Here is a 27,172-nt window from a genome sequence, read left to right on the forward strand (position 1 = left end):
GAAAAGTTTGGTGAAACTCAAGTACTTGAGGATGAGGAATTTTGCTAGCAGGGATAAGGAGGTGATCCCAATGTATAAAGCAATGGTCTGGCCACATCTAGAGTACACACAGGTCTGGAGGCCTCATTTTATGCTGGAGCTGCTGGAATGAGTACAGAGAAGGACAATGAGATTGGTGAGTGGAACAAAGGGGGTGCTCTTACCAAGAAAGGCATCAGTTCTGCAAATTGCAGTGTCTGGACACTAGGCACCTGAAAGGTGATCTGATTGTAGTGTTTAAGGCTTTGAATGGATTGAGCAAGCTCAATGCAGATGGGATTCTTCCTCTTGCTCACACACACACACACACACACACACACACACACACACACACACACACACACACACACACACACACACACACACACACACACACACACACACACACACACACAAGAGGCACAAATTCAAATTAAGGAAGAACAGTTGCAGAATAGATGTGCAGAAGTTTGCCTTTAGCCGATGGGTGGTTGATTGTTGGAAGAAACTTCCATCTTCTGTTGTTGTGGACGTTAATAGGTTGATAGTTTAAATAAATTCATGGAAGAACTAGACAAACTATTGGAGGGTTGGTTGGTTGGTTGTTTGGGTTTATTGGCACATTAGCAACTAAGGCTATAATGCGCCAAACCTATTGGAAGGAATTAATAGGTGAAATAGGAGGTGTTTTTTTTTTTTCTTTTTTTCTTTTTTTTTGGCTGATGTTGTATAAGCTTGCTTTGTTGTATCATTTTACACTGCTAATGCTAATTTCAGTACACAAATTCTGCCAAAATTAATAAAAATTTGTGAAAAGTAAAATTTTCTTTTGTGATTTTTGAAGAAACTCAATGTGATGGAAACAAATGGAAGACATTTTTGAAATCAGAATTAGAAAATGATTGAAGAAATACCCTTTTCTGAGAAAATATCAGTGAACTTTTTTCAAAATGCAGAGTAGTGTAATTTAACTACTTTTAGTTTTGTTCCAAACATATATAGTTAACACTTCAAAACAATTACCTTTTCTATGGATGATTAAGTGTTAGATAAGAATATACCATAATATATTAGCTATTTGGAGTTTACAAGAACTCACAGATATTCCTCCAGAGAAAGCCAGGAAAACATCGATGCTATTTCTTTTGCAGTGAACATTATATAATACAAATATCCCCTGAATTTTGCCAAATCATATCACACAAAATGATCCTTCAAATGAAATGAATAATTGTGTCTACAGATACATGTTATTACAAGTAAGCTCGCACAGCATTGTAACATCAGTCCTATTGTTTCATGAGACAAGATTCAATGCAGAATACTGTTGGCTGCTGGTAAAACCGAAGGGTGACAGTTTCTTTCACTTTATCATCCAAGTGAAAGCAATGACTTCAGAATAACTTCTTTAGGAGCAGTTGAAGATATAATCAGAGGATAATAGGACAAAGCTGCAGGCTGGATATTGTATCAGTAATTAGGGCTTTGCGAGGCTTTGCACTGATATGGAGAAATACTATAAGCATTAAGTTTTCTCGTCACTTTGCCATTATGGCCCAATATAACTATTCTGTTTTTGCCCTACAATGATGGGTACTGATTGTGGTACCATGGAGTAACTAGGCTATCAGAAGTGGCCTATACTGATCACAGATCTACATGATGTCTGAAACTGGACTATCCATGTTGTCAACAACACACAAGCTACAACCTCCATTTGCACCTTATGCTGATTATAATTAATCACTTGGAGATGGCAGTATAAATTTCAGTACACAAATAAATGTGGTTCATCCATAAATTTTACTAATTCAACTTAACTGAATTCTGCTGTTCTTAAGGGACAAAAAAATTATAAATTTTTTTCATATTATCAAAACATACTGGAGCACAGCATTTGTTGTTATTAATATTTTAAAAATGATAAAGCTAGTAAATATTATTAATTAAGGATATTAATGACTGCTAAAAGAAACTATTGAAGAAAAACTAACTTTTTTTTTTGAAGATTAGATATTCAGAGAGTAAAATAAAATAAATATGTAAAATAAATAAATAAATCATATTTACCCTGAAAAACCTGTAATTCCTTCTTTAATATTGGTTCCCACATCTCTAAGAATTAAAATGAAAAGTTGTTTTCAACATATATGCTTAAACTATGTAACTGAAACAAAAAGTTGCAAAAATGAAATACCTTTATTATTAAATATATGTACAATATAAAAACATTAGGTGAACAGATATAAGTAATAATGATGGCATCAGTAATTCAAGAAATGATTAATTTCACACCATGGAAACATATTTGAAGGAAGCTAAAAAAATTCACTGATTGAGAGAAGCGGTCAAAATCAAAGGATGGAAAATGAATTAAGAAATATGGAAAAAAAGAGACAAAATAGCATCCTAAACAGTTTAATCAGAAAAGGACTCTGCTGACTCAACTGTCGACCACTCTGCTTTCGCAGAGTGGTCGACAGTTTGCAAGTCAGCAGAGTCTGGCTCGACAAGGTTTGTCAGCAGAATGCTAGGCTTAGTGCTACCACATGAGACGAAGCGATTAGGCTTAGAGGTTTGAGGATGAGCATTCCTTTATATTTCAAAACAGTACTTACATTATTTTGCCATCAACTTACAGGAATATAAGAGCCATCAGGGCTGAGCCCTTCGATATATTTAAATTTTTACATCAATTCCATAGCTATGTGAAAATTAAAAAAATTAGCGTGATGAGATATACACATAAAAATAAGGCAGCCATAACAAACTAGTGCCCTCTGAGTAAAGCACCATAATGCAATGATGCATAGATAATAAATTGCCTTTGCATATGTTGCTCTGATATTACACTACTTTGACACAGATGCCAATCAACCAAGTAACAAAAGTTAATTGGACAACTGTGTAAAAGATGAGACTGCTATGACATTGTTTTGGGACTAAATGGTCACTCATCATATAGCAGTTGGTCTCCAATGACAACAGTCAGGCAAAACAGTTATAAATAAGTTGTCCAATGTGAGCTGCTGTGTACAGTATACAAAATCATATCTTCCAAGTTGTAATACAGCTAAAGCTATCTGTTTTGCATGAGTGCTGTCACTATTTGCTGTTTGATGACAGATCAGTGTCCAGAAACAGGATACAGCAATGTATCTTTTGGCAAGACCATTTGTTTGAAAGTAGTGCAATACGAGGGTAATTCACTGCAAAGGAAAGTTTGTTCTGTTTGTTTTGTTTTTTTGTTATTTGGTTTTTAGGAACATTAGCAACTAAGGCCATATTGCTCCGGGAATATGCGGTGGTCATTCCCTGACCTTTCCACGTCCTCCGTATTTGGTGGTGACGGGCTCGAACCCCAGTCTAATCAAGAAGCATGTGCTACGCACTGCTGCTCCTTCCCACCTAGCTATGGAGGCACCAAGTTTGTTCTGCTGTGAGAATTAAGACCATTGCATTATCTACATAGTTTAAATCCTGCTGAGTACAAAAACAGGTAAAGGACAAGACAGTCCAGCAAACCTTTATAAAATCCCTGAGGTCAGAGATTCACTTATATTATAGGTGAATCTATATTATAGTTCCCTGAGCACCTGCTGTTTTTATTCTGCTATTATAATGGCAACAAAAACAAAACTTAAGTGATCTCTGTTATTATGTGAAAGAGTTTGACTGAATTGCTCCACATGATGTTAATAAAATCAAAATGTCATGGAAATTAATGACTGTACACAGCTTCTATTTTATAAGTATTTTTAAGAATAGTTAATTTTTTTATCCTCCAATACAAAAGCATTTTTCCTCAAGCACAATCACTGATATTCTCTCTAATATTGAGCTAGACATGCATTTAAAATTGACATTTACAGTACATGACATTTGCTATGACTTTTTTTAATTGCCATTTGTTTACTTTAACAAACAACTGATTTTCTCACTAGAACTATCTTTTAGTCTTAATATATGTTTACAGACATAAATAAGCTGTTGTCAGTACTTAATATTCACTGAAGTTTTATAAAAAATAATTCCTTTTAATCCAAATTTTATCACTATTTTCAGATATGATGCTAAATGACAAAACAAAAATTATAAATAATATGTATTGTTTAATAACACTTTAATATGTAAATACTTACTTTAAGCCTTGACCTACATCTCTTAATACTTCTCTTGGTTGCCAGTGACTACTACTTAAACCATGAACTTCCAAATCTCTAATTCTTTTACCATAATTTTCAATTTTCTTTTGGAGCTGTGATATAGTTTGCGCTGACTTTTGGTTTTTCTTTTCAAACACACTTTTAATACGCTGTAATTGCTGTTTATCTGCATTTGATGCTAGTTTCAAGTACTCGTTTACATTGTCTATATTATGAAAAACAATAAAGAACTGGTTAATTTTTATTCTGTTTAGTACAGAATAAACAGTAATTATGTACACAGTTATTAGTTATAAAACAAATTTTATGTAAAGGATAACAAACAAAAATAAGACCCACCATGAAAGTTTCCTATTGTATGTATTCATGTGAAGAGGGGTGGTTCCCAGGGTTACCCCACTGACCGCTGTCTATCATCTTGGGTCTTATTTTCATTTGTACGGCGACCAGGTGTTGTAATGAGGCGACCAGCACCTGGTTCTTAGTAAATGGGAAGCACACATCCCACCTTCCACCTGAACAAGCCATGTGGAAAGGAAATGGGATCAGTGAGGATAAGTATGGGATAAGGGAAAGGTAGGGAAAAGATGAAAGCAGTGAAAAATCACAGATGGATTTTTCAGGAGAAGACAGTAGAAATTAAGCAAGAAAAAAGATAAAAGGTAATGGATAGTGGAAAATGGTGTTGCCTGCCACACCCAACAAGGTTATCATTACGCATCTAAATTACAAGGGGAAGTTTTAACTAATAATAACTCTTAATTATACACCACGAGGTTTTAACAGCAATATATACACCCAACAAGAGGTTACCATTATGCATCTAAATTACAAGGGGAAATCTAATAAAACTCTTAATATAAAACCACAAGATTCAAACAGCAATACAAAATAAATCAGTTATATATACAGAATACGTAAAAATGCAGTCATGACATGAAGAAAAGTACAAATTATATGGGTAATAGTATTAATACACACACATAATAAAAATTCAAATTAATAAGTATATACAGAGATATAATACAAGAACATACACAACAGCTCAGAACAGCTGGGAAATTTAAATTGTGAAACAGCTCAAAGTAGCAACTGATTATACAAGGGGGTTAAAAAGAAGATTTAAAAAGGGTGAGGCAGGAGCAACAAGTGGAAATAAAGCAAAGCAAAGCAAAACAAAACAATCAATGCTAATATACACAACAATAAAAAAACAACAACAATCAATGCTATCATACTGGAACCATTGCCATTCAGAATGATGCATATTTTACATTTTTACAATTTATATATTACATTTCTCAGATTCAACATCAAGACAAGAAGTATCACTCATTTAAATATCTGTGCAACTAACATATGAACATATAAACTATAAACATATCAACATGTGATCTGTCGGCATACAAAGACAGAAAATGAAACTGAGGCTTCCAAAAGATGAAAGTTCTCAGTTCACATAAAAACTATTAACATATTAACAAGAAATACTGTTAGCATACAAAAACAGTATATGAAAACAAAGGCTTTCAAGAGGTGAAAGTTCTCAGTTCTCAAAGTAGTAAGAGTAAACCATCAAAACCAGGACACTCACCCGATTTCAAAGACATGATACCAGTTTGTTGCTAATGTTCCTTAAATGTAAATGTAACTTCATCTTTGGTAAAACCTGGTTCAACAGGAGAACCAGAATAACTAAGATTTTCTTCTATAATACTGGATTGATCAGAGGATAATTCAGCATCAGCATCTTGATGAATGATGACATCGAGAATCTTATTGACTGAGTCAGCCCAAGATAAGGTATCAGTACCATCGTCAAGTTTGATAGAGGTGAAAACTTCATTAAGGGAAAGTTTGCAATTGATTAATTTATAAACTAGCCCCCAGGGATCATTATTTCCCTGAGAGGTAACAAGGGCCTCCCAAGATGCTCTTTTGGATTTATAAATCTCTTGGTGATAGCATCGTCTGGCATTCTTATATCAGGATAACAAAACAGCAATCTCTAAATTTGAACGAGAAGAGGACTGTCTAACCCTCTGATAATCTCTTCTGCAAGACTGAGTGTTCTTCTTAAGATCCGTGAGAGCAGAAGACCACCATGGCACATGATAGGTTTTCTTCTTCCACAGCGGGATACCTTCATCACAGGCCTGTAAGATGAGACCTTGCACTAAGTTAGTTAAGGCATTAGCATCCAGAGTTTCAATGTCCGTGAAGGAAATTTCAGAGAAGGAATTCTTTAGCAGTGATTCAAAAAGAAGCCAATTAGCAGATTTAGTGTGAAACCTAGCGACATCCCTGTTTTCACATCTGGATTGTCTAAAATTAGCAAGTTTCCTATATGAAAAACCATATCCTGAAATTTTACAGAAGTTATTTACAATGAAATAACTTATTTTATACAGAGCTAGGAGATATAAAACGCTGCCATTTTACTGTGAAAATGCCTATCACAGTAAAATGGCACAGTAATTCACAACTAAAAAAAAAAAAAAAAAGCCACTAACATGTTATGCAGATGGTAAGAAGCCAAAACTGTAAAGGATAAATGCAATTTATTATATGTTTTAAAAAATTCTCCATTTTGGAATAAAAAATAATAAATATAATGTAGTAATGAGGAATAATAAATGGTTAGCTATTAACCATTAACTTCTCCTATAGGCCTGATAACAGAGTTAAACTGCACCTTGAAACATTGCCAAAGTATTAAATGTAAATTGATGTGATTCACTCCAATAAACATTTAAAACTCCATCATGTGGTGTAACAGTGTTTTTATTTTCCTTTAAATCACTTATAAATAAAATGTTTAAGAATATTTTTCTTACGTAATTATTTCAATGTTTAGTGTCAGAGCTAAGTTTCATTTGTAAAACCCACAAGTAGAAAATGTACTGTAATGTTATTTTATTGCTAGGTGATTAGGAATGTAAGATATTAAGAATTATCAGCATTCTACATAACAGTATGAGGTGTGGCAATAAAGGTCCTGAACTGGTGCTGTTGCAGTCGTATCAGTGAGTTTGAAAATAAATAGAAGTGATATGTTGTACTTCATACTTCCTCCGACAGATGGTGTTACAGAGACTTAGACTGACAGTTGCAAGTAACAACCAGTTTCGTTAGTAGCATTTACACTCTGTCACAATTTTGAAATGGAGCAACAAATGAATATCAAATTTTGCTTTAAACTGGAAAAATCTGCAACAAAAATGTATGAAATGTTAAAAAACCATTTATGGTGATGAAACATTAAATTTTATCAATGTATTTGAAAGGTATAAGTGGTTCTAAGACAGGTGAGAGGACGTTCGCAATGAACCAAGAAGTGGGCATCTGTCAACCTCTCAAAACGAGGATAGAGTTGCAAAAGTTTGGGAAATTGTGGCTACAGATTGTCGTTTGACTCTCAAGAATGATAGCTGATGAAATGGACATGAATAAGGAGACAATTTGTCAAATTTTGCATGAAGATTTAGGAAAAAGAAAGTTTGTGCAAAATTTTTGCCACACAGCCTCACTGGATGAGCAGAGGCAGTGAAGAATGTGATCATACGAAATTTTTAGAAATCTTCAAGTACCGTGTTAATAGACTAGAAACGAATAGCGAAAGCTTAAATGTGATCATGCAATGACTTCATCAAGACTTGTCAAGGGTCCTAATTTCCTCAATTGTATTGTCACTGAAGATGAGTATATGGTGTTTCAGTACAACCCAGAGACAAAGTGTCAGAGCATGCAGTGGACTTCAAAATCATCATCAAAGCCCAAAAAAGTTTTGCTTACAGAAGCCCAGGAGCAAGACAATGCTGATCGTGTTTTTCAACCAACAGGATGGGATTCACAAGGAACTGTATATGAAAGGGACAGAGTCAATGCTGCATTCTAGTATAGTGCTTTAAAGATAATGAAGCACATTTCCCAGGTTAGGCTGGAATTTTGAGAGAAAGTCAGCTGATTCTTGTTGCATAACAATGCCTCTCCATTCCACACTAAAGACATTTCTGATGAAACACGGCATTGTACAGTTCAACCATCCACCTAAGTCTCCTGATAAAGCACTATGAACTTCTTCCTCTTTTCCAAGGTTAAAACTGCCCTCAAAGGAAAGAGATTTTGGGATGTTGAGGACAAAGAAAAATGTAACTGCAAACTGAACATTATTTCTTTGGACACCTTTGCTGACTCTTTTCAGAAACTTTTAGAACAGCATGAAAAGCAAATTTAATCAGGCTGTGATTACTTTGAATAAAAATAAAACCATTTTTGGGCTCCTTCCTCTGTGTTCTTTTTATTGCATTAGACTGGGAACTTTATTACTACACCTCATATGGGATAAACAGAAGGAATAGTTAATGGACAATAATAGCTCTTCACCTAATTTACTAACTCCACTTAAATTAAACTAGGAAAATAACTATGAGCAGTGCAGATGGACTGCCAGAACAGCTAGTGGGGGTTTTGACAATGATATACAGTAATTTTGCCAGTAGGGATAAGGAGGTGATTATCCCACTTTACGCCGACCGGGCTAGCCGGGTGGGTAAAGTGCCTGCCTAGCAACCCAAAGGTTGCTAGGCAGGCACAGGAAGCCGATGCGCCAACAACTACCAAAAAAAAAAAAAAAAATCCCACTTTACATGGAAATGGTTAAGCTGAACTTTGATACCACATATGGGTCTGGAAGTCTAACTTTAGGAAGGATGTGGATGTGTTGTAACAGATGCATAGAAGAGCAATGGGGGAGAAAAAGGGTGATCTTACCAAGAAGGGCATCAGTTCTGTAAATTACTGTGTCTGGAGACTAGACATCTGCAAAATCTGATGATTAAGGTGCTTAAAGCTTTGAATAATAATAATAAATTTCGATTTATATTCAGAGATGATCACCCGGTTGGAGGAATTCACAACGAGAGAGAGAGAAAGAGCATTAATGATTTTGTAATAACTGAGAGCAAAGTGGAGGAGAAATCGTTGAAGTTAAACATAAGGCACTGGGGTGGATGGGATCTATCCAGTTATATTAAAGGAGGCAGCAAAGCAACTAAGTTAAACATAAGCCATAATTAGCCATAATTATGAGAGCATCCTTGGACTCAGGGGAGGTCCCCAAGGACTGGAGATGTGAAAATGTATCCCCAATTCACAAAGGGGGATCGAAGGGTGACACGAGTAATTACAGACCAGTTAGTTTAACTTCTGTTCCGGGTAAAATAATGGAGTCACTGGTTAAAGATGCATTGCAGGATCAACTAAACAAGACTGCAGCAATAATTCAGATACAGCATGGGTTTGTTAAGGGAAAGTCTTGTCTGACAAATTTGATAGGATATTATGATGTGGTTACAAATGAACTGGATGCAAAAAATAATTTTGATATCATATATTTGGATTTCAGGAACGCTTTTGACATTGTTCCGCATAGAAAACTATTGTACAAATTGGAGCAGAATGGTATTAAGGGTAAGTTGCTACAATGGATAAAAGGATGGTTGAGTGGGAGAAGACAGAGGGTGGTAATTAATGGGTGCTGCTCTTCGTGGACTAATGTTATTAGTGGAGTCCCACAGGGTTTGGTGTTGGGTCCTCTGTTGTTTTGTATATTTATCAATGATATTGATGAAGGTATATCAGGCTTAGTGTCGAAGTTTGCAGATGATACAAAGGTTGGTGGGGTTGTTAATGACAGTATTGGCAGTGTGCTACTGCAATTGGACCTAGATAATTTGGGCAGATGGGCTAAGAAGTGGCAACTGAAGTTTAACCTTGACAAATGCAAAGTACTGCATATGGGTAGAAATAACCCCAGAGAAACGTACCAACTGTGTGGAACTACACTTAAGGTGGTAGAAAATGAAAAAGACCTGGGAGTAATTGTGCAGTCAGATATGAAGTTTTCTGAACAATACAGACAGGCTGCCAGGGCAGGTCATGGGTTTTGTCAATGATATATAGGAATTTTGCTAGCAGGGAAAAGAATGTGATTGTCCCTCTGTATAAGGAAATGGTCAGGCCACACCTTCAGTACTGCGTACAGGTCTGGAGGCCTCATTTTAGGAAGGATGTAGATTTTCTTGAGCGTGTACAGAGAAGGGCAACAAGATTGGTAGAGGAATGAAGGGATCCTCTTACCAAGAGAGGCTGGAGTTCTGCAAATTGCAGTGGCTGGAGACTAGGCACCTGCACAGTGATCTGATTGAGGTGTATAAGGCCTTGAATGGGTTGAGCACGCTGAATTCTGATGGGATCCTTCCACTTGTTCAGATTACAAACCTAAGGGGGCATAAATTCAAATTAAGAAAAGACAGATGTAGAATAGATGTGCGGAAATTTGCCTTTAGCCAGCGGGTGGTTAATTGCTGGAACAAACTTCCATCTGTCATTGTGGAAGTTGATAGGTAGAATAAATTTAAGGAGGAACTGGACAGGCATTTGGAGGGAATGGTGTGTTTTTTTCTTTTTTTTGGCTGATGCTGCATAAGCTCATACACTTGCTTTCTTGCATCACATGCCACCACTACTACTACTACTACATACAGGGAACAGCACTGTATTTAGCAGCCAATGGCTTGAACTCTGGTCACTCAAAGCATGTGTACTTATGCACCCTCAGGCCTGACCATTCAGCTATGGTGGCCTACGAATGGATTAAGTAAGCTTAATGCCAAGGATATAGTTTGGTTTTACAATATAAATTTCTAATCTAATATATAAACAAATCAGTTTTGATGAAATTTCCATATTCATTGGCATCCTTCCTCTTGCTCAGACTACACACAAGGGGGAAGCCTATCTGTAATCTGAGCAAGAACATGTGCTAAATCCTAATCTAGCCAAAGACTGATTAGGATTTGAGGAAGCCATCAGGGCAGTGTTTTCCAAAGTGTGGTATGGAAAATGATTTCAAGGGATATGCAGTTGTAAAACAATTACTCAAATTTGTCAGAAGAGTTATATTTGTTGTCAACTGAACTCTGATATAAAGAAAATTTAATAAATAAAATTTTTGCTTGATCAAGAAATTGGCCAATGTCTATATTATTGCCTATCTTGCTATCTAGCAATATATGCATGTGCACGCACACGTGCACACTTAATAAGATCTGTCTGTAATGAGAGATCTTAATTCAATATAAATTGTAGACTCTGAATGTTTAATTGGACTAGAAGAGACAGTGATTATTTTAATTGGCATCCATAATAATGATAATATTCTTGATTCATATGCTTTCACTTATCTTGTTTACTCAATTTTATTGTTTTTAAAAATTGCCTTATACAGAGGTCACGTCTGTTTTCCATGACACAATATTAGCACCTAAACAGTCTGATCGATTTCAATGAAATTCAGTTTTTTAAGTTTTTTGTATAAAGCTGCCAAGTTTTGTGAAATCTGTTTCAATATAATTAGTACTGAAAATTTTCTACATTTCTAGATGGATTGAAAAATGTTTTAAATAAAAGCTATAAGTAATTGAAATAAGCATAATAATTGCTTTTTTTAATACAATCAATAATTTGAGAAATATCAAGATTTATTATTCAATATTAAGCAAATGGGAGCTCTTCCAAATGTGCTCTATGAAGCAGGCATTTGTTCTCCAATAATTCTGCTTGAAATATCTTCTTCTTTTGGAGGTTGGCGATCACCACGCTGTACTTTTTTCTGCCTTGGGCAAGATGAAAAAGAACCTCAGCTGATCTGCCAGTCGAGTTACAGATGTTTTTCAGCCATGAAAGTTCCTCCTCCCCATTCCTCTCTTTTCCCTCTATTTTCCCCTCTATTATTATTTGAAGCATTTTATATTTCTCATTTCTAAGAATGTGCTCCAGATAAGCAGTTTTCCTTCTCTTCATTAAACTCAACAATTCACGTTTTCTTCCTGCTCTTTTCAAGACTTCAATGTTGGTAATTCTGTCTAACCAAGATATTTTTAGCATGCGTCTGTAGATCCACATTTTGAAGGCCTCTATTTTGTTCATGCTTGATGTTTTCAGCATCCAAGTTTCAACTCCGTATAACAGTATGGACCACACATTGCATCTAACAGATTTCAATCTGATTGACAGATCTAGAGTTTTGTGACACAGCATTGTTCTGTATTTTGTAGAGGCATTTCTCACAACCTCTATCCTTGCTTTTATTGCTTGAAATATAAAGCACTGTAAATACATTTTCTATAAAAGAAAGACAGAATATCTTTCCAGTCATACTTGCACAGCATTGCAAAATCAAGGAAATAAGATGGTTAACTTTATGTGTGCACATATATTTCTGATTACAGTATATATTATGCATGGAAGCAGAAAATTTGCAGAAACTTTTTTAAATTCTTCTAGGGGGAAGGGGGGGGAATACAACAGTCAAAATATAAACATGAAACTAAAAGTCACTTTCATTTCCCTGTGTAGAAAACTGTTAAGAGCATGAAATTTTGAAGTTATACATTAACACTTTTTTCCACTTAAAATTTTGTTTAGTATACTGCTAGTAGAAGTCCACAGACTCCAATATGAATTCAGCAATATTTCTCAACTCAAAATATTTTAATATCAAAAGACTGAGTAGTATTTTAAAAAAAATAAATAAAATACTAGAGTACTTATTATTCATTCACTTCACAAAGCACGAAAATGTTCTTTCCAAGGATGAAATTATGAAATATTATATTCAGAGAATATAACAGTTCTCTAATTATAATAAAAAAAAAAAAAAACAAAAAAAGAATTGTATTCAATGGTTTACCCTGAATATGAACAAAAATCATTTTGAAAATCAAAATGAGAATCAAACTGAGTTTTTGCACCGCAAATTTTTTACTAAGTTTTTGAACCACAAACTAATTAAATTTCATAATTAAAATAAAATGATGATGAAAATAACAAGACTTAAAAATATTTTAAATAACTAATGTTTCAGAAAAATAGACTCTTTACCATCTCGTGTTGTCTGTTCTTGTTTTATGAGTTCTTTAGTTCGTGTTATTTTTTGCTGAATACGATCTATGGCAACTCGAGTTCGCTGAAAATCTGATGTAGTACCACCGTCAATATCATCAACCATTAAATACGATATATCAAAATTTCCATTAAACATTGGACTCGAAATCATAATTTCCTAAAAAAAAACACAAAAATATATACATTTAAGTACTGCAAAATTAATTTGGTGAAATGGGAAATGAGTCTACTACACAAAAAATCGGGGTAAATCTAAATAATACTTTTTTCATTAATATTCAAGGTGTGAATCCACTGGACAATGCATTAATAAGTTTCAACTTTACAAATGCTGCTGTAATATTTCCTAATTTTTTTTACATATTACTTGGGTCACAAAATAAAGACTCGCTATTTTCTTTTTCTTTAAGTGATACCAAATTTTATAACTAATTATTATTATTTGAAATAACAACTGTGTAGAAAAATCCATCATTAAGTGTCATTGAACAAAAAATTAACATTAGCATTAGTAAAGGTGTATGATGCAAAAAAGCAAGCTTACATAGCATCAGACCAAAAAAAAAACAAAAAAAAAACCCTTTCCTTTTCACCCATCCATTCACTCCAAACCTTTGTCTAGTTCTGCCTTGAACTTATTTAAGTTGCTGACCTCCACTACAACAGATGAAAGTTTGTTCCAACTATCAACCACCCATTGGCTACATGCAAATTTCTGAACAACTATTCTACAATTGTCTCTTCTCAATTTGAATTTATGTCACCTCAGGTGAGTAATCTGAGCAAGAAGAAGAATCCCATCAGCACTGAGCTTGCTCAAACCATTCAAGGCCTTATAGACCTCAATCAGATCACCTCACAGGTGCCTAGTCTCCAGAAACTGCAATTTGCAGAACATAAGTCTTTCTTGGTAAGAGGGGGGGCCCCTTCATTCCCCTTACAATCTTGTTGTCCTTCTCTGTACATGTTCAAGCAACTCTACATCCTTCCTAAAATGAGGCCTCCAGACCTATATACAGTACAGGCGCGGCCTGACCAGTGCCTTATACAAAGGGATAATCGCCTCCTTTTCCCTGCTAGCAAAATTCCTGTATATCATTGAAAATACCCCATGACCTGCTCTGGCAGCCTATCTGCATTGCTCAGAAAACTTCATATCTGACTGCACAATTATTCCCCAAGTCCTTTTCATTCTCCACTACCCTGAGTGTAGTACCCAGTTAGTACATTACTCTGTTGTTTGTTTGTTTGTTATTTGATTTTTAGGAGCATTAGCAACTAAGGCCATATTGCTCCGGGAATATGCGGCGGTCATTCTCTGACCTTTCCACATCCTTCCTATTTGGTGGGTACGGGCTCGAACCCCGGTCTAATCAAGAAGCATGTGCTACGCACTGCTGCTCCTGCCCACCTGGCTACGGAGGTGCCGTACATTACTCTGGGGTTACTGCTACCCATATGAAGTACTTTACATTTGTCAATGTTGAACTACAGTTGCCACCTCTCAAGCCCATCTGCTCAACATTTCTAGATCATGTTGCAGTAGTGTACTATTATTACTGTCATTAACAGCCTTGCCAACCTTCATATCGCCAACCTACAAACTTAGACATTAACCCTGATACATCTTCACCAATATCATTGATAAATACAGAAAACAACAATGGGCCCAACACTGAACCCAGGAGGACTCCGCTAATAACATTAGTCTACGAAGAGCAATGTCCATTGATTACCACTCTCTGTCTTCTCCCACTCAACCATCCTTTTATTCATTATAACAAATTGCCCTTAATGCCATACTGCTCCAATTTGTAGTCTTCCATGTGCAACAGTATCAAAAGCTTTCCTAAAATCTAAGTACTGTATATGATATCAAAATTATTTTTTATATCATATACTTCAAGGTTATTTTTTGATATCATATACATCATAATTTCAAGCTTTTCGTTTATTCCTTCTAAAATATGGTACATATCATGGATTTTAATTAGTAGAATCCAAATTTGAAGTCAAACATTGTATGTCTAGCACCCACAGATTGAGAGAGAAATTCTGGTTAAACTTATTGGAATTTTTAATGAAATTTTAACAAATATTATAGTGAACAATGTAAAAATATAGTCATTATTTTTTCATTTGGTTTTTCTTTAGTAATGATCAGGAACGCCTCTGATCAATGTCTAACAGTAATCTGCCAGAATACTGGGTTGTTGTTGCAGTAAGGTTTTAGAAACATCAGTGACTAAGGCTATATTGTTCCTTGTATATTATCTGTAAATTGCGTGCATTCTGAGATCGATTTTCTGTTTTGCTAGATGGAAAACCCAAGTTTCTGGGAGAAAAAACCATACTATTCCTGCCTTAGACCAACTAATTCAGCCACATAAAACTTCCTCCCATCATCGACAGAACTTGAACTTGGGTCTTTTCCATCCGGTGTGGAGAGGATGGCGATTCTACCAACTGTACTACCCACAAGGGCTTCCACCATCCTTTGTAACATTTCTCTATGACAGCAATATCTTGATAAAAAGATTCACCATGTTCATCACTGTGTCCAAGGTTATCTAGGAAAAAGTCTAAAATGGGGATGGTGGAGGCATGTTGCAACCAAGATTTTGGTAGGCTTGTAATAAATTTTCAATCATATATATTTTATTATTATTATTATAATTATCTGCTCTTTTATTACCCAAAAAATTTTCACAAAAACTTTCTTGAAGATTTCTTGTGTGAAGTAGCACAGCTTTTAGAGTAAGTTTCAGCTAGGAGTCAGAGTTTTTAGCATAAATTTTGAACAGCAGATAAAAAGGCTTCACTGTGCTGGTTTATGCTCTCTTCCAAGAGTATCAAGCAGTCCATCAACATCATTACAGTAACAAAGTGAATCTTTCGTAGCAAAATATGAAGAAAACTCATTTTTGTTGTTCATGAAACACAGATACAATTAATAAAATAGGCCTACGTGCTCTGGATTCATAATGCGAAAATTTATTTTTATTTTGTTACACAGAGCATTAATAAAACTACAATAAATAAATTAGCTTTCGGCTGGGTGGCAGCCTTCATCGGATTAAAATACTTGAATGGCAGTTGGAATAGAGATGCACTGCCAGGATGGTGCGTGAGGCACGTGGTTAATTGTTTGTTGATGTTTGTGGCTGTGACGTATGGTGGTGACGTGGCCAGCTTTTGTCTATGGATAGAATTACTGACTCTGTGATGGGGTTAACTTGACAACCACTGTTCCTGTTCAAAGCGGTGTCCGAGCATTTTATATTTAGCGATTCCAAACAGGTACGCCTCAGGTAATGGTGGGACCTGTCCACAACCACGGTATTCTGAAAAAAATTTAAGGAAGCATTAGCTAAATTATTTAGTGTTTTTTTTTTTTTTTGGCTTTCTTGCATCATTGCCACTAGTAATATTAATACTGAATCACAGACAGGGTCATTTAATTCAGTTTTGGTTATAAGGTGAAGCTTATTTGGGTCTGAGAATAGGTATTTTTATACAAAGCTCACATGGACTGTTTCAATTAGGTCTCTGTGTTTTATTATTATTATTAGCCCTATGGTGCAAAGAAGCCTGAGGCTTATGCTGCATCAGCCAAAAAAAATTTCCCAGTTACCCTGAGAGAGAGAGAGAGAGAGAGAGAGAGAGAGAGAGAGAGAGAGAGAGAAATCACCAAGAAAGAGAGAAGAATGATGATATCCAACTCAGGACCGTGGGTGTGCCAAGCCCATACTCTTCTAATGACCATGTTTTTGGAAGGATTGGATCAGGTAGCTCTTCACTTTGACTAACTGGTCTAATGGCTGATGGAACAGTCAGATATACAATTTGTTTTTCCTGTGTCTTTAATAATCAAATGAATAATAACAATCTCCTTAGATCACTGCCTTATGCCCCCATGGTGATCCACCCTGCAGGTGCGTTAGTTGGAATTATCTGTATATCTGATGAGTTCTCTGATTTAATTCCTTCCAAGGTATCAACTATTTTCTTCAAATACTCAATATTACCTAACAATATAAAAAATTTTCACTTAATTTCTTCAACCTCTTTGCATTTAGCGAGTGTGTATGCACGCATGCACACACAAAGGCATTGCTGGCTACAATATTATCTGCTAGAGCAATACTATCTGTTCCAAACATGTGCCACAGTGAATACAATAAGACTTGGACCCACAGAAAAATCACCAGCAAAAATTCCTCTCCGAGCCACACCCATCCAGTGTCATGTAATTTATATTTTGTGTAATAAATGAATAAAATAAATTAGTTATTTATTATATCATAGAATATCACATAAATTTAACTACTAGTGAACAGGAATCAATAGGGCAGCCAGTGTGGTGTCATGTTTATAACACAGGGCACAAGAATAGACAAACTGGAACTTTTGATAATTTGTTAGACCACAACTGTTTGAATATATAGCAGGATTCTGTTTTGCAAATTGCATGAGTTACAAAGTTTTCACACAGGCATTCTTTAGTCAAAACATCCAATTAACTACCTGTTTCTAAAAGGACTAGCCATATTAGTGATCAGGTACCTGGAGGATATAGTTTGGTTTTACAATATAAATTTCTAATCTAATATATAAACAAATCAGTTTTGATGAAATTTCCATATTCATTGAATAAATATTTCCATATAATTAAATATAATCTCACAGGCAGTGATTTCTTGATAAAAATAAATTAGTAATGTTATAAAAAAAAAGAGAAAAGAAAATCAAGTTAATTTTGCTGAGATCATCAAAAAATAACAAGACTACAGAAAAAATTTCTCTCTCTCTTACCTCATTCACTTCATCAGTGCTTTCTTGTTCATCATTATTCAAGGAATAATTCTGTATAATTGGTCGATTTGCAGTCAGTAGAGTAGGACATTGTGGACTACCACTGACTACCTGATAGTTTGTAACAGGCACAGAAGTTAGAGAAGAACTAGAAGTATAAGGAGTTAAATGTTTGGGGCTACCACTTGCATCACCTGCTACACCCTTGCGGTGCATAAGAGGACTTTTTTTTCGCTTCATTATTAAAATTTAATTACAGGTTAAATACCTAACACAGAAAAAATAAAAAAAAAAACAAGAAATCAGTAACAGCAGATGAAATGTTGACAGGATCAGCAAAACTATCTAAAATAAATTATATGATAATTTAAACACATGAAATGTGCTAAATTATAAATCTGTTTCAATTCACGTCAGCCTGCATATGCGCATTACATGTCGTACATTACATGCCTTTGTATTACTCACTATAAAAATTTCAGAAGAAGTAAACACAAATTACAGTATTAACCTGGGAATGGTGGTAGCATTGCCCTGAACAACATCAGTGGTGGTGTGGGAGAAAAGTACCCCACAACATTATTTTATATCTGTGAAGCACAAAGTAACAAAACAATGGCAAAAAATTATCATAATTGCCAACATTTATAAAAAACAAAATATAACTATATACATAAATTTAAAATAATCCTATGAGGATTTTTATGGGAATATTTAAATTTCGAACTATAGTTAAATGGAAAATACAGACAAGTATCCAGCATTCTTGGGACTTGCAATTTGAAAATATTTTTCTCTCTTATATGCATTGTTCCTGCTTTCATTCTTTCTTGATGGGGGCCTGATGACAGGATCCAACATTGAATTCTTGAAATGTCATTAACAGAAAATTGTAACCTGTTTTTCCCAATAAAATGACTTTGTAACAACTCATATAGTTTAATTAGTGTCGCTCTTACTTCATATTGATTCTTCATGAATAACCGAATAATATCCTTCTCTCAACATATATTCGTGGATATTTCCGCAGTTCTGACTATCATATATTAGCTCGTGTATAGTTAATTAATCTTACACTGGGGGCTAGATGGAAAGATTTAGAAATAACCAGTAGAACCCATTGATACAAAATCCTGGGTTTGACAAACCTGCTGATCCAATATTTGGTTCAGACATTTTAGCTTAGAGAAGAAATGAAAACTACAAATAGACTGTTTTTTTTTTTTTTTACTTGCCAAGTCATTTTTTTCCTCAAAACTAGCAAATTTATTGTTAAAAAAATGGCAGTTTATTACTGAAAGTAATAATAGAGCAGAGAGCCTACTGTTTGTGCTTTTATAACCATCCACTATCCTTAACAAAATAAAATTTGAAGAATTCTTTCTTATAGAAACCAGCATATAAAAACTCAATAAAATCCATTAAGATATGAGTAACAGTCAGCCTATATTTTTATATGAAATGTCAACAACTTGGACAAAAACCAGCTAAGAAACTGATGAAGGCCTTCATTATTAACATATCTGAGCTGTTATTGTTATCTGGTTTTTAGGAGCATTAGCAGTGGTCATTCCCTGACCTTTTCGCATCCTCCGTATTTGGTGGTCATGGGCTCGAACCCGGGTCTAATCAAGAAGCATGTGCTACGCACTGCTGTTCCTGCCCACCTAGCTACGGAGGCACCTACATATCTGAGCATTGCTATGAGTTGGCTCAGTGGGACTTAAGACCCACAGGCCATATTTCATATTCTTTTTGGTCTAGCTATTGCTTGCATACCTTTAATCACTACATAACAATGCATGATGACAGTAATGGCACAAGAGATCATGCATTACAGTTAATTTTTATTAACCGTATTGCACGGTGATGAGCCACGCTACATTATTATAGAGGGGCATGCTGATTTTGTGCTAATCATCTGAATGCTATTAAAATAAGTGCATCACACTAAGAATTAAAAGAGCAGATTTATTAGGTATGATGATGATGTATTTTCCATTTTTAATCTGTACAGCTTCAGCCAAAGGAGTTTAAAACTTCATTGTAACTTCACTGATCTTTTTATAGTTTCTAAGCATCTTAATAGTCATATATATGTAGTAGTAGTAGTAGTAGTGGCATATGATGCAAGAAAGCAAGTGTATGAGCTTATGCAGCATCAGCCAAAAAAAAAAAAAAAAAAAAAACACACCATTCCCTCCAAATGCTTGTCCAGTTCCTCCTTAAATTTATTTAACCTATCAACTTCCACAACGACAGATGGAAGTTTGTTCCAGCAATTAACCACTCACTGGCTAAAGGCAAATTTCCACACATCTATTCTACATCAGTCCTTTCTTAATTTGAATTTATGCCCCCTTAGGTTTGTAATCTGAACAAGTGGAAGGATCCAATCAGAATTCAGCGTGCTCCGAGGAAAATAATGTTTCGGGGAAAATAATGGAATCACTGGTTAAAGAAGCATTGCAGTATCATCTAGACAAGACTGCAGTAATAGTTAAGACACAGCATGGGTTTGTTAAAGGGAGGTCTTGTCTGGCCTCCCTTTTGTGACCACATCATAGTATCTGATTGGATACTATGATGTGGTCACAAAGGAACTGAATGCCAAAAATAATTTTGATATCATATACTTCGATTTCAGGAAACCTTTTGATACTGTTGCACATGGAAGACTGATGTACAAATTGGAGAGGTATCGCATTAAGGGTAAGTTGCTACAATGGATAAAGGGATGGTTGAGTGGGAGATGACAGAGTGGTAAACAATGGACACTGCTCTTCATGGACAAATGTTATTAATGGAGTTCCCCAGGGTTCGGTGTTGGGCCTATTGTTGTTTTGTATATTTATCTATGATACTGATGAAGATATAGCAGGTTTAATGTCCAAGTTTGCAGATTATACAAAGGTTGGCAGGGTTGTTAATGACAGTAAAGACAGTATGCTACTGTCTTTACTGAATCTATATAAGTTGGGCAAATGGGCTGAGAAGTTTAACATTGACAAATGTACTGCATATGGATAGCAATAACCGAAGAGAAACGTACCAACTGTGTGGTACGTTTTCACTTTCCACTACACTCAGGGTAGTGGAAAACGTGAAAAAGACCTGGGGGTAATTGTGCAGTCAAATATGAAGTTCACTGAGTAGTGCAGATGGGCTGCCAGGGCAAGTCATGGGGTCTTGTCAATGATATATAGAAATTTTGCTAGCAGGGTCAGGGAGGTGATTATCCCATTATACAAGGAAATGGTCAGGCTACACCTAGAGTACTGTGTACAGGTCTGGAGGCCTCATTTTAAGAAGGATGTAGAGTTGCTATAATGAGCACAAAGAAGGGCAACAAGACTGGTGGATGGAACAAGGGGGTGCTCTTACCAAGAAAGGCTTAAGTTCTGCAAATTGCAGCACCTGGAGAGTAGGTACCTGCGAGGTGATCTGATTGCAGTGTATAAGGCCTTGAATGGGTTGAGCAAGCTGAATGCTGATGGGATTCTTCCTCTTGCTCAAATTAAGAACTTGAGGGGGCACAGATTCAAATTGAGGAAAGACAGTTGTAGAATAGATGTGCAGAAATTTGCCTTTAGCCAGCGAATAATTGATTGGTGGAACACTCTTCAATCTTTTGTTGTAGAAGTTGATGCCTAAATAAATTTAAGGCTGAGCTGGACATGCATTTGGAATTAACGGAGGGGTGAAATGGGAGGTTTTTTTTTTATTGACTGATGCTGCATAAGCTTGCTTTCTTGCATCGTATGCCTCCACTAATACTAATGCTTATAAGTTAGCGTAATAGCATCATTTTTATGCACAGTAAACCAACCGAAGTTGTGCAGTAACATCATTACATAACATCTCGTATTGCAAATTCCTTCATGAGTTGCCCATCTCATTACACCTCAAATAAGTAATGCTTCCCCAATAGAAAAGACTACTGTTACTTATTTTCACTGTCCACCACTCAGAGGAATGTTTCAGGGATATCTGGCCCTTCATCAGTGAGTGGGTGGGTACCCCGATGGTATAACAGATGACAACCCAGTTTTGAATTAATTTCGCAAATGAGAATGTCAAGTGGAGTGTAGTTTGATACATATAGAATATTATTCGGGGTGTAATGAGATAGGCAACTCATGAAGGAATTCACAATACAAGATGTTATGTAATGATGCCGCTACACAACTTCGGTTGGTTTACTGTGTACAGAAATTATAATACTGCACTAACTTATGACAGTAAACTCTTCTTGCAATCTGAGGGTTATTAGCCCTAAATTCTATATGTATCAAACTACACCCCCACTTGGCATTTCTCATATTGTGAAATTAATTCACAATTAGGTTGTCAGCTGTTATACCATTAGGGCACCTATCCATTCACTGACAAGGAGCCATATTGGTGATAGTACCCACTGGGAATAAGTAACAATAGTCTTCTCTATTGGAGAAGAGTTACGTATTCGAGGTGTAATGGATAGGCAACTTGTTGTGAAGTAATTCACAATATGAGATGTTATGTAATGATGCCACTGCACAACCTTGGCTGGATTATGGTGTATTGAAATGGTGCTATTGTGTTAACTAATATGACAGTTGTTGTTGTTGTTTGGTTTTTAGGAGCATTAGCAACTAAGGCCATATTGCTCTGGAGATATGCGGTGGTCATTCCCTGACCTTTCCGCATCATCCATATTTGGTGGTCACAGGCTCGAACCGCGGTCTAATCAAGAAGTGTGTGCTACGCACTGCTGCTGCCCACCTGGTTACGGAGGTGCCAATATGACAGTAAAATCTTCTCTCAGTCTGAAGCTTTTGAGCTCTAAATTCCAAATGTACGTTAATAGTTTATTACAGTCAATATACCAGTAAAACCAGCTAACAATGAGGCATGCACTTTTCTGTGGCAGTGTATTGTGATACTATTTGGAACCAGTCTGGATTTAATATACCACAAGTGGTATAATGAGGACAGACAACACTGTCTACCACTTATTTTTTCACCTTAAGAAGTCATATAGTGATCATAAATACTAGAAACTTAAAACTCGTCCCAAAGAACATCTAACTACGCAAGAACAGTCAACACTGCAGTAAATGTATGGACATCCATTTCAGCTAGGAAGACCATTCAGATACCTGCTAACATTTAGAAATCAAAAAAGGAAGACTTTTAATAGAGAATCAACTTTGGCAAGAATTCTCCAGAACTTTGTTCTGCCACTGTCTGAGTAATGTTCCAAGGTGTTTCTTCAAAAATAGCAATAATTGATTAATGCATGTTATAAACTGTAGCAAGTAAATTATGTTTTCATGAATTATGCTTTCATGAATTTTAAAATTCTTTACTTTGTTAATTTTCATTTATTTATTTAAATTTTTTTTTCCCATTCAGTGTGCAAGGTCTATCAGAGCTTGAGGAAGACTAATTTGGACATGAAAGCTATTTAGCCTAGGCCTCAGGTTCAAAGGGGGTCTCAAATAAATATTTCAGGTCTATATAATTTGTGCATTTGAACAGAAAATAGCTAGAAAGCATTTGTTAAAAGATATATTGAAATTACATTTCATTATATTTCTTCAAATTTACCTATCAATCACACTTTAATTAATTTTAATATTTTTGTGTCCCATTTTGTTTTCATGTGCCTTTGTTTCTTTCATTATGGCTAGGGGTTTCAAAAACTGGGAGTGGCAGATCTCTCTCTGGAGCCCCTGAGAGAGCCAATCCGTTTGATTACATGGTATTGACTAATGAAAATCTTTCAGTTTAACAACTTGGTTGAAGTTCACTACAGTGAAATTTGTAAATCAAATACCACAGCACAGTTACCCCATCTTCTTTGACAAACAAATTCACTTAAATTAAATTTTATATCTAAACTAACCTAACCATTTACATTGCAAAAGGGCCCGTGCTCATAATGATAAGACACTAGATGGGCTAAAACTCTACCTGAGTCATTAATGCTACTTATAAAAAAAAAAACAAAGAAATTAAGACAATAAAAGTTAAATCTATATTACAGAAATCAAATATAAATATATAAATTTCTATTTATACCATAGGCTCATACTTTGTATTCCATATCTGCATATACTCATATTCATCCTGATACCCAAAGGTACCTGACAAAACATACAAAATGCAAAGTCAAAATATATTTTAACGTCTATGCTATAAAAACATATAGGATCTCGAATGCAATTTCCTACAGAAACTGAATGAAAGATCCTGTCAGGTTATCTACCATGGTCTTTTAAATTACTGTATTTGGCTTTTTGCTTGAGGAGTAGCATGATATTGGGCAAGCACTCCACTATATTTGTTTAAAGTTAGGCTACTTGATTTTCTTCTCCTATTAGTTCAATAAACATCTACATTCTTATCCTAACTGTTTTTGAAAGATTTATTATTTCACAGAGTAAAGATGATTATATGAAACCCTTCCTTAGAGAAACAAACAGTGCTATAAATCTGGAAAAGCAATTCCAATCTTTTTCCATAATTTTAGGACTAGTATACCAAATTTCATGTCAATAAATTAACTCGGTTTCTCTGGTCACTTCCCCACCTCTTCCACTTCCCCTTAAAGAAGAATACTATATAAATCCAGCCTTAAAGCAACTCATCACTTGAACATCATATAGTAAAAGTTTTGGTTAACACTTTATGAGCACAGTACAGAAGTTTTTAAACCCTGAAGTACACTACTTGATAACTGAATGCTGCTGAAAAGTAACGTAATGCATACATTACCTAATTTGTTTAATATAATTTAAAATCATTACAATGCTTATAAATTTATCATAATGAATGAATAAAAGATTTTTTCCTGTCTATTATGAATTCAAGACTGGTTTTATCTTTTAACATAAGTATTTATTTTCCTTTCAATATCCTTACAGATGACAGAAGCAATAAATGTGTTGAAAAAGTGTTCAGTTAATTAAAAGGTTTTCTTTCATTATATAGCAGAAATGTAACTAATTACATTTCTTTACTTATATAAACTCTAAAAGGAAGGGGATGAATCTGATTGGTCCACTTGACATCGATGGTTCGACTGTTGATGATCCTCAAACTGAATGAGTATTTTGCATCTACATTCACACGTGAGGAATTATTAAGGTTTGAAAATGGCAGAAGGTTATCAAATTGTAGCAGGGTGCTTAATGATCTTGTAATAACTGAGAGCAAAGTGGAAGAGAAATTGTTGAAGTTAAACGTAAGAAAAGCACCTGGGGTGGATGGAATCTATCCAGTTATATTAAAGGAGGCGGCAAGGCAACTAAGCAAACCCTTAGCCATAATTATGAGAGCATCCTTGGACTCAGGGGAGGTTCCCACGGACTGGAGATGCGCAAATGTATCCCCAATTCACAAAGGGGGATCGAAGGGTGACACGAGTAATTACAGACCAGTTAGTTTAACTTCTGTTCCGGGTAAAATAATAGAGTCGCTGGTTAAAGATGCATTGCAGGATCATCTAGACAAGACTGCAGCAATAATTCAGACACAGCATGGGTTTGTTAAGGGAAAGTCTTGTCTGACAAATTTGATAGGATATTATGATGTGGTTACAAAGGAACTGGATGCAAAAAACAATTTTGATATCATATATTTGGATTTCAGGAAAGCTTTTGACACTGTTGCGCATGGAAGACTATTGTACAAATTGGAGCAGAATGGTATTAAGGGTAAGTTGCTACAATGGATAAAAGGATGGTTAAGTGCGAGAAGACAGAGGGTGGTAATCAATGGGTGCTGCTCTTCTTGGTCTAATGTTATTAGTGGAGTCCCACAGGGTTCGGTGTTAGGTCCACTGTTGTTTTGTATATTTATCAATGATATTGATGAAGGTATATCAGGCTTAATGTCGAAGTTTGCAGATGATACAAAGGTTGGCAGGGTTGTTAATGACAGTAATGGCAGTCTGCTACTGTAACAGGATCTAGATAATTTGGGCAGATGGGCTAAGAAGTGGCAACTGAAGTTTAACCTTGACAAATGCAAAGTACTGCATATGGGTAGAAATAACCCCAGAGAAACATACCAACTGTGTGGAACTACACTTAAGGTGGTAGAAAATGAAAAAGACCTGGGAGTAATTGTGCAGTCAGATATGAAGTTCTCTGGGCAATGCAGACAGGCTGCCAGGGCAGGTCATGGGGTTTTTGTCAATGATATATAGGAATTTTGCTAGCAGGGAAAAGGAGGTGATTATCCCTCTGTATAAGGCAATGGTCAGGCCATGCCTTGAGTAGTGCGTACAGGTCTGGAGGCCTAATTTTAGGAAGGATGTAGATTTACTTGAGCAGGTACAGAGAAGGGCAACAAGATTGGTGAGGGGAATGAAGGGATCCTCTTACCAAGAGAGGCTTAAGTTCTGCAAATTGCAGTTGCTGGAGACTAGGCACCTGCACGGTGATCTGATTGAGGTATATAAGGCTTGAATGGATTGAGCACGCTGAATTCTGATGGGATCCTTCCACTTGTTCAGATTACGAACGTAAGGGGGCATAAATTCAAATTAAGAAAAGACAGATGTAGAATAGATGTGCGGAAATTTGCCTTTAGCCAGCGGATGATTAATTGCTGGAACAAACTTCCATCTGTCGTTGTGGAAGTTGGTAGCTTGAATAAATTTAAGGAGGAACTGGACAGGCATTTGGAGGGAATGGTGTGATTTTTTTTTTTTTTTTTTTTGGCTGATGCTGCATAAGCTCATACATTTGCTTTCTTGCATCACATGCCACTACTACTACTACATTATCATGGAGTATGTTTTGTCCTACAAAATGTCTGAAAACATTATCAAATTTTTAAAAATGCAATTTCTGCTATACTCAAGAAACAACATTTTATGATAATATCATTTTCCATATATGTTTCTGCTGCTTAACAGTTCAAGTGGGTGTGGAACGTTCATTTGTCATGTCACATAAATATGATTGGGGAATTCACAGAGCTTTTTAAAATTTCAAACTTGCTTCTTAAAACATTTGCTACAATAACAAATAACTAATACAACTAACAAAGTATACTAATACACTATACACACTAAATCTACTATTTTATTTTATGACTTGGTTTATTTATTTTTGTATGACTCACTATTTTCTTTATCTTCTCTTATATCTGATTCATATAAAATGACCTAATTTGTTGTTGTTGTTGTTATTTGGTTTTTAGGAGCA

At 35.4% G+C, this 27,172-nt stretch overlaps 1 protein-coding gene across 4 annotated transcripts in view; it reads right to left on the minus strand.

Annotated features, from left to right (window-relative positions):
- Positions 1–27,172, minus strand: part of LOC150077869 (transmembrane and coiled-coil domains protein 2-like) — a 127,490-nt gene that overhangs the window by 94,663 nt on the left and 5,655 nt on the right. For all 4 annotated transcript variants that reach the window (XR_016547650.1, XM_090385418.1, XM_090385420.1 and 1 more), the window contains exons 2-5: positions 17,970–18,237; positions 13,131–13,311; positions 4,161–4,389; positions 2,089–2,133 (exon numbers count right to left, since the gene is read on the minus strand). Coding sequence is in view for 3 of the 4 variants with exons in the window: in XM_090385418.1 (XP_090241544.1) it covers positions 2,089–2,133; positions 4,161–4,389; positions 13,131–13,311; positions 17,970–18,209 (695 nt within the window). In the remaining variant the exon portion in view is untranslated. The remainder of the gene's footprint in view (positions 1–2,088; positions 2,134–4,160; positions 4,390–13,130; positions 13,312–17,969; positions 18,238–27,172) is intronic.

The sequence above is a fragment of the Mastigoproctus giganteus genome, chromosome 11 (assembly GCF_048544385.1).
Source record: "Mastigoproctus giganteus isolate SK-2022 chromosome 11, ASM4854438v1, whole genome shotgun sequence".
In the NCBI taxonomy this organism is placed as follows: Eukaryota; Metazoa; Arthropoda; class Arachnida; order Uropygi; family Thelyphonidae; genus Mastigoproctus; species Mastigoproctus giganteus.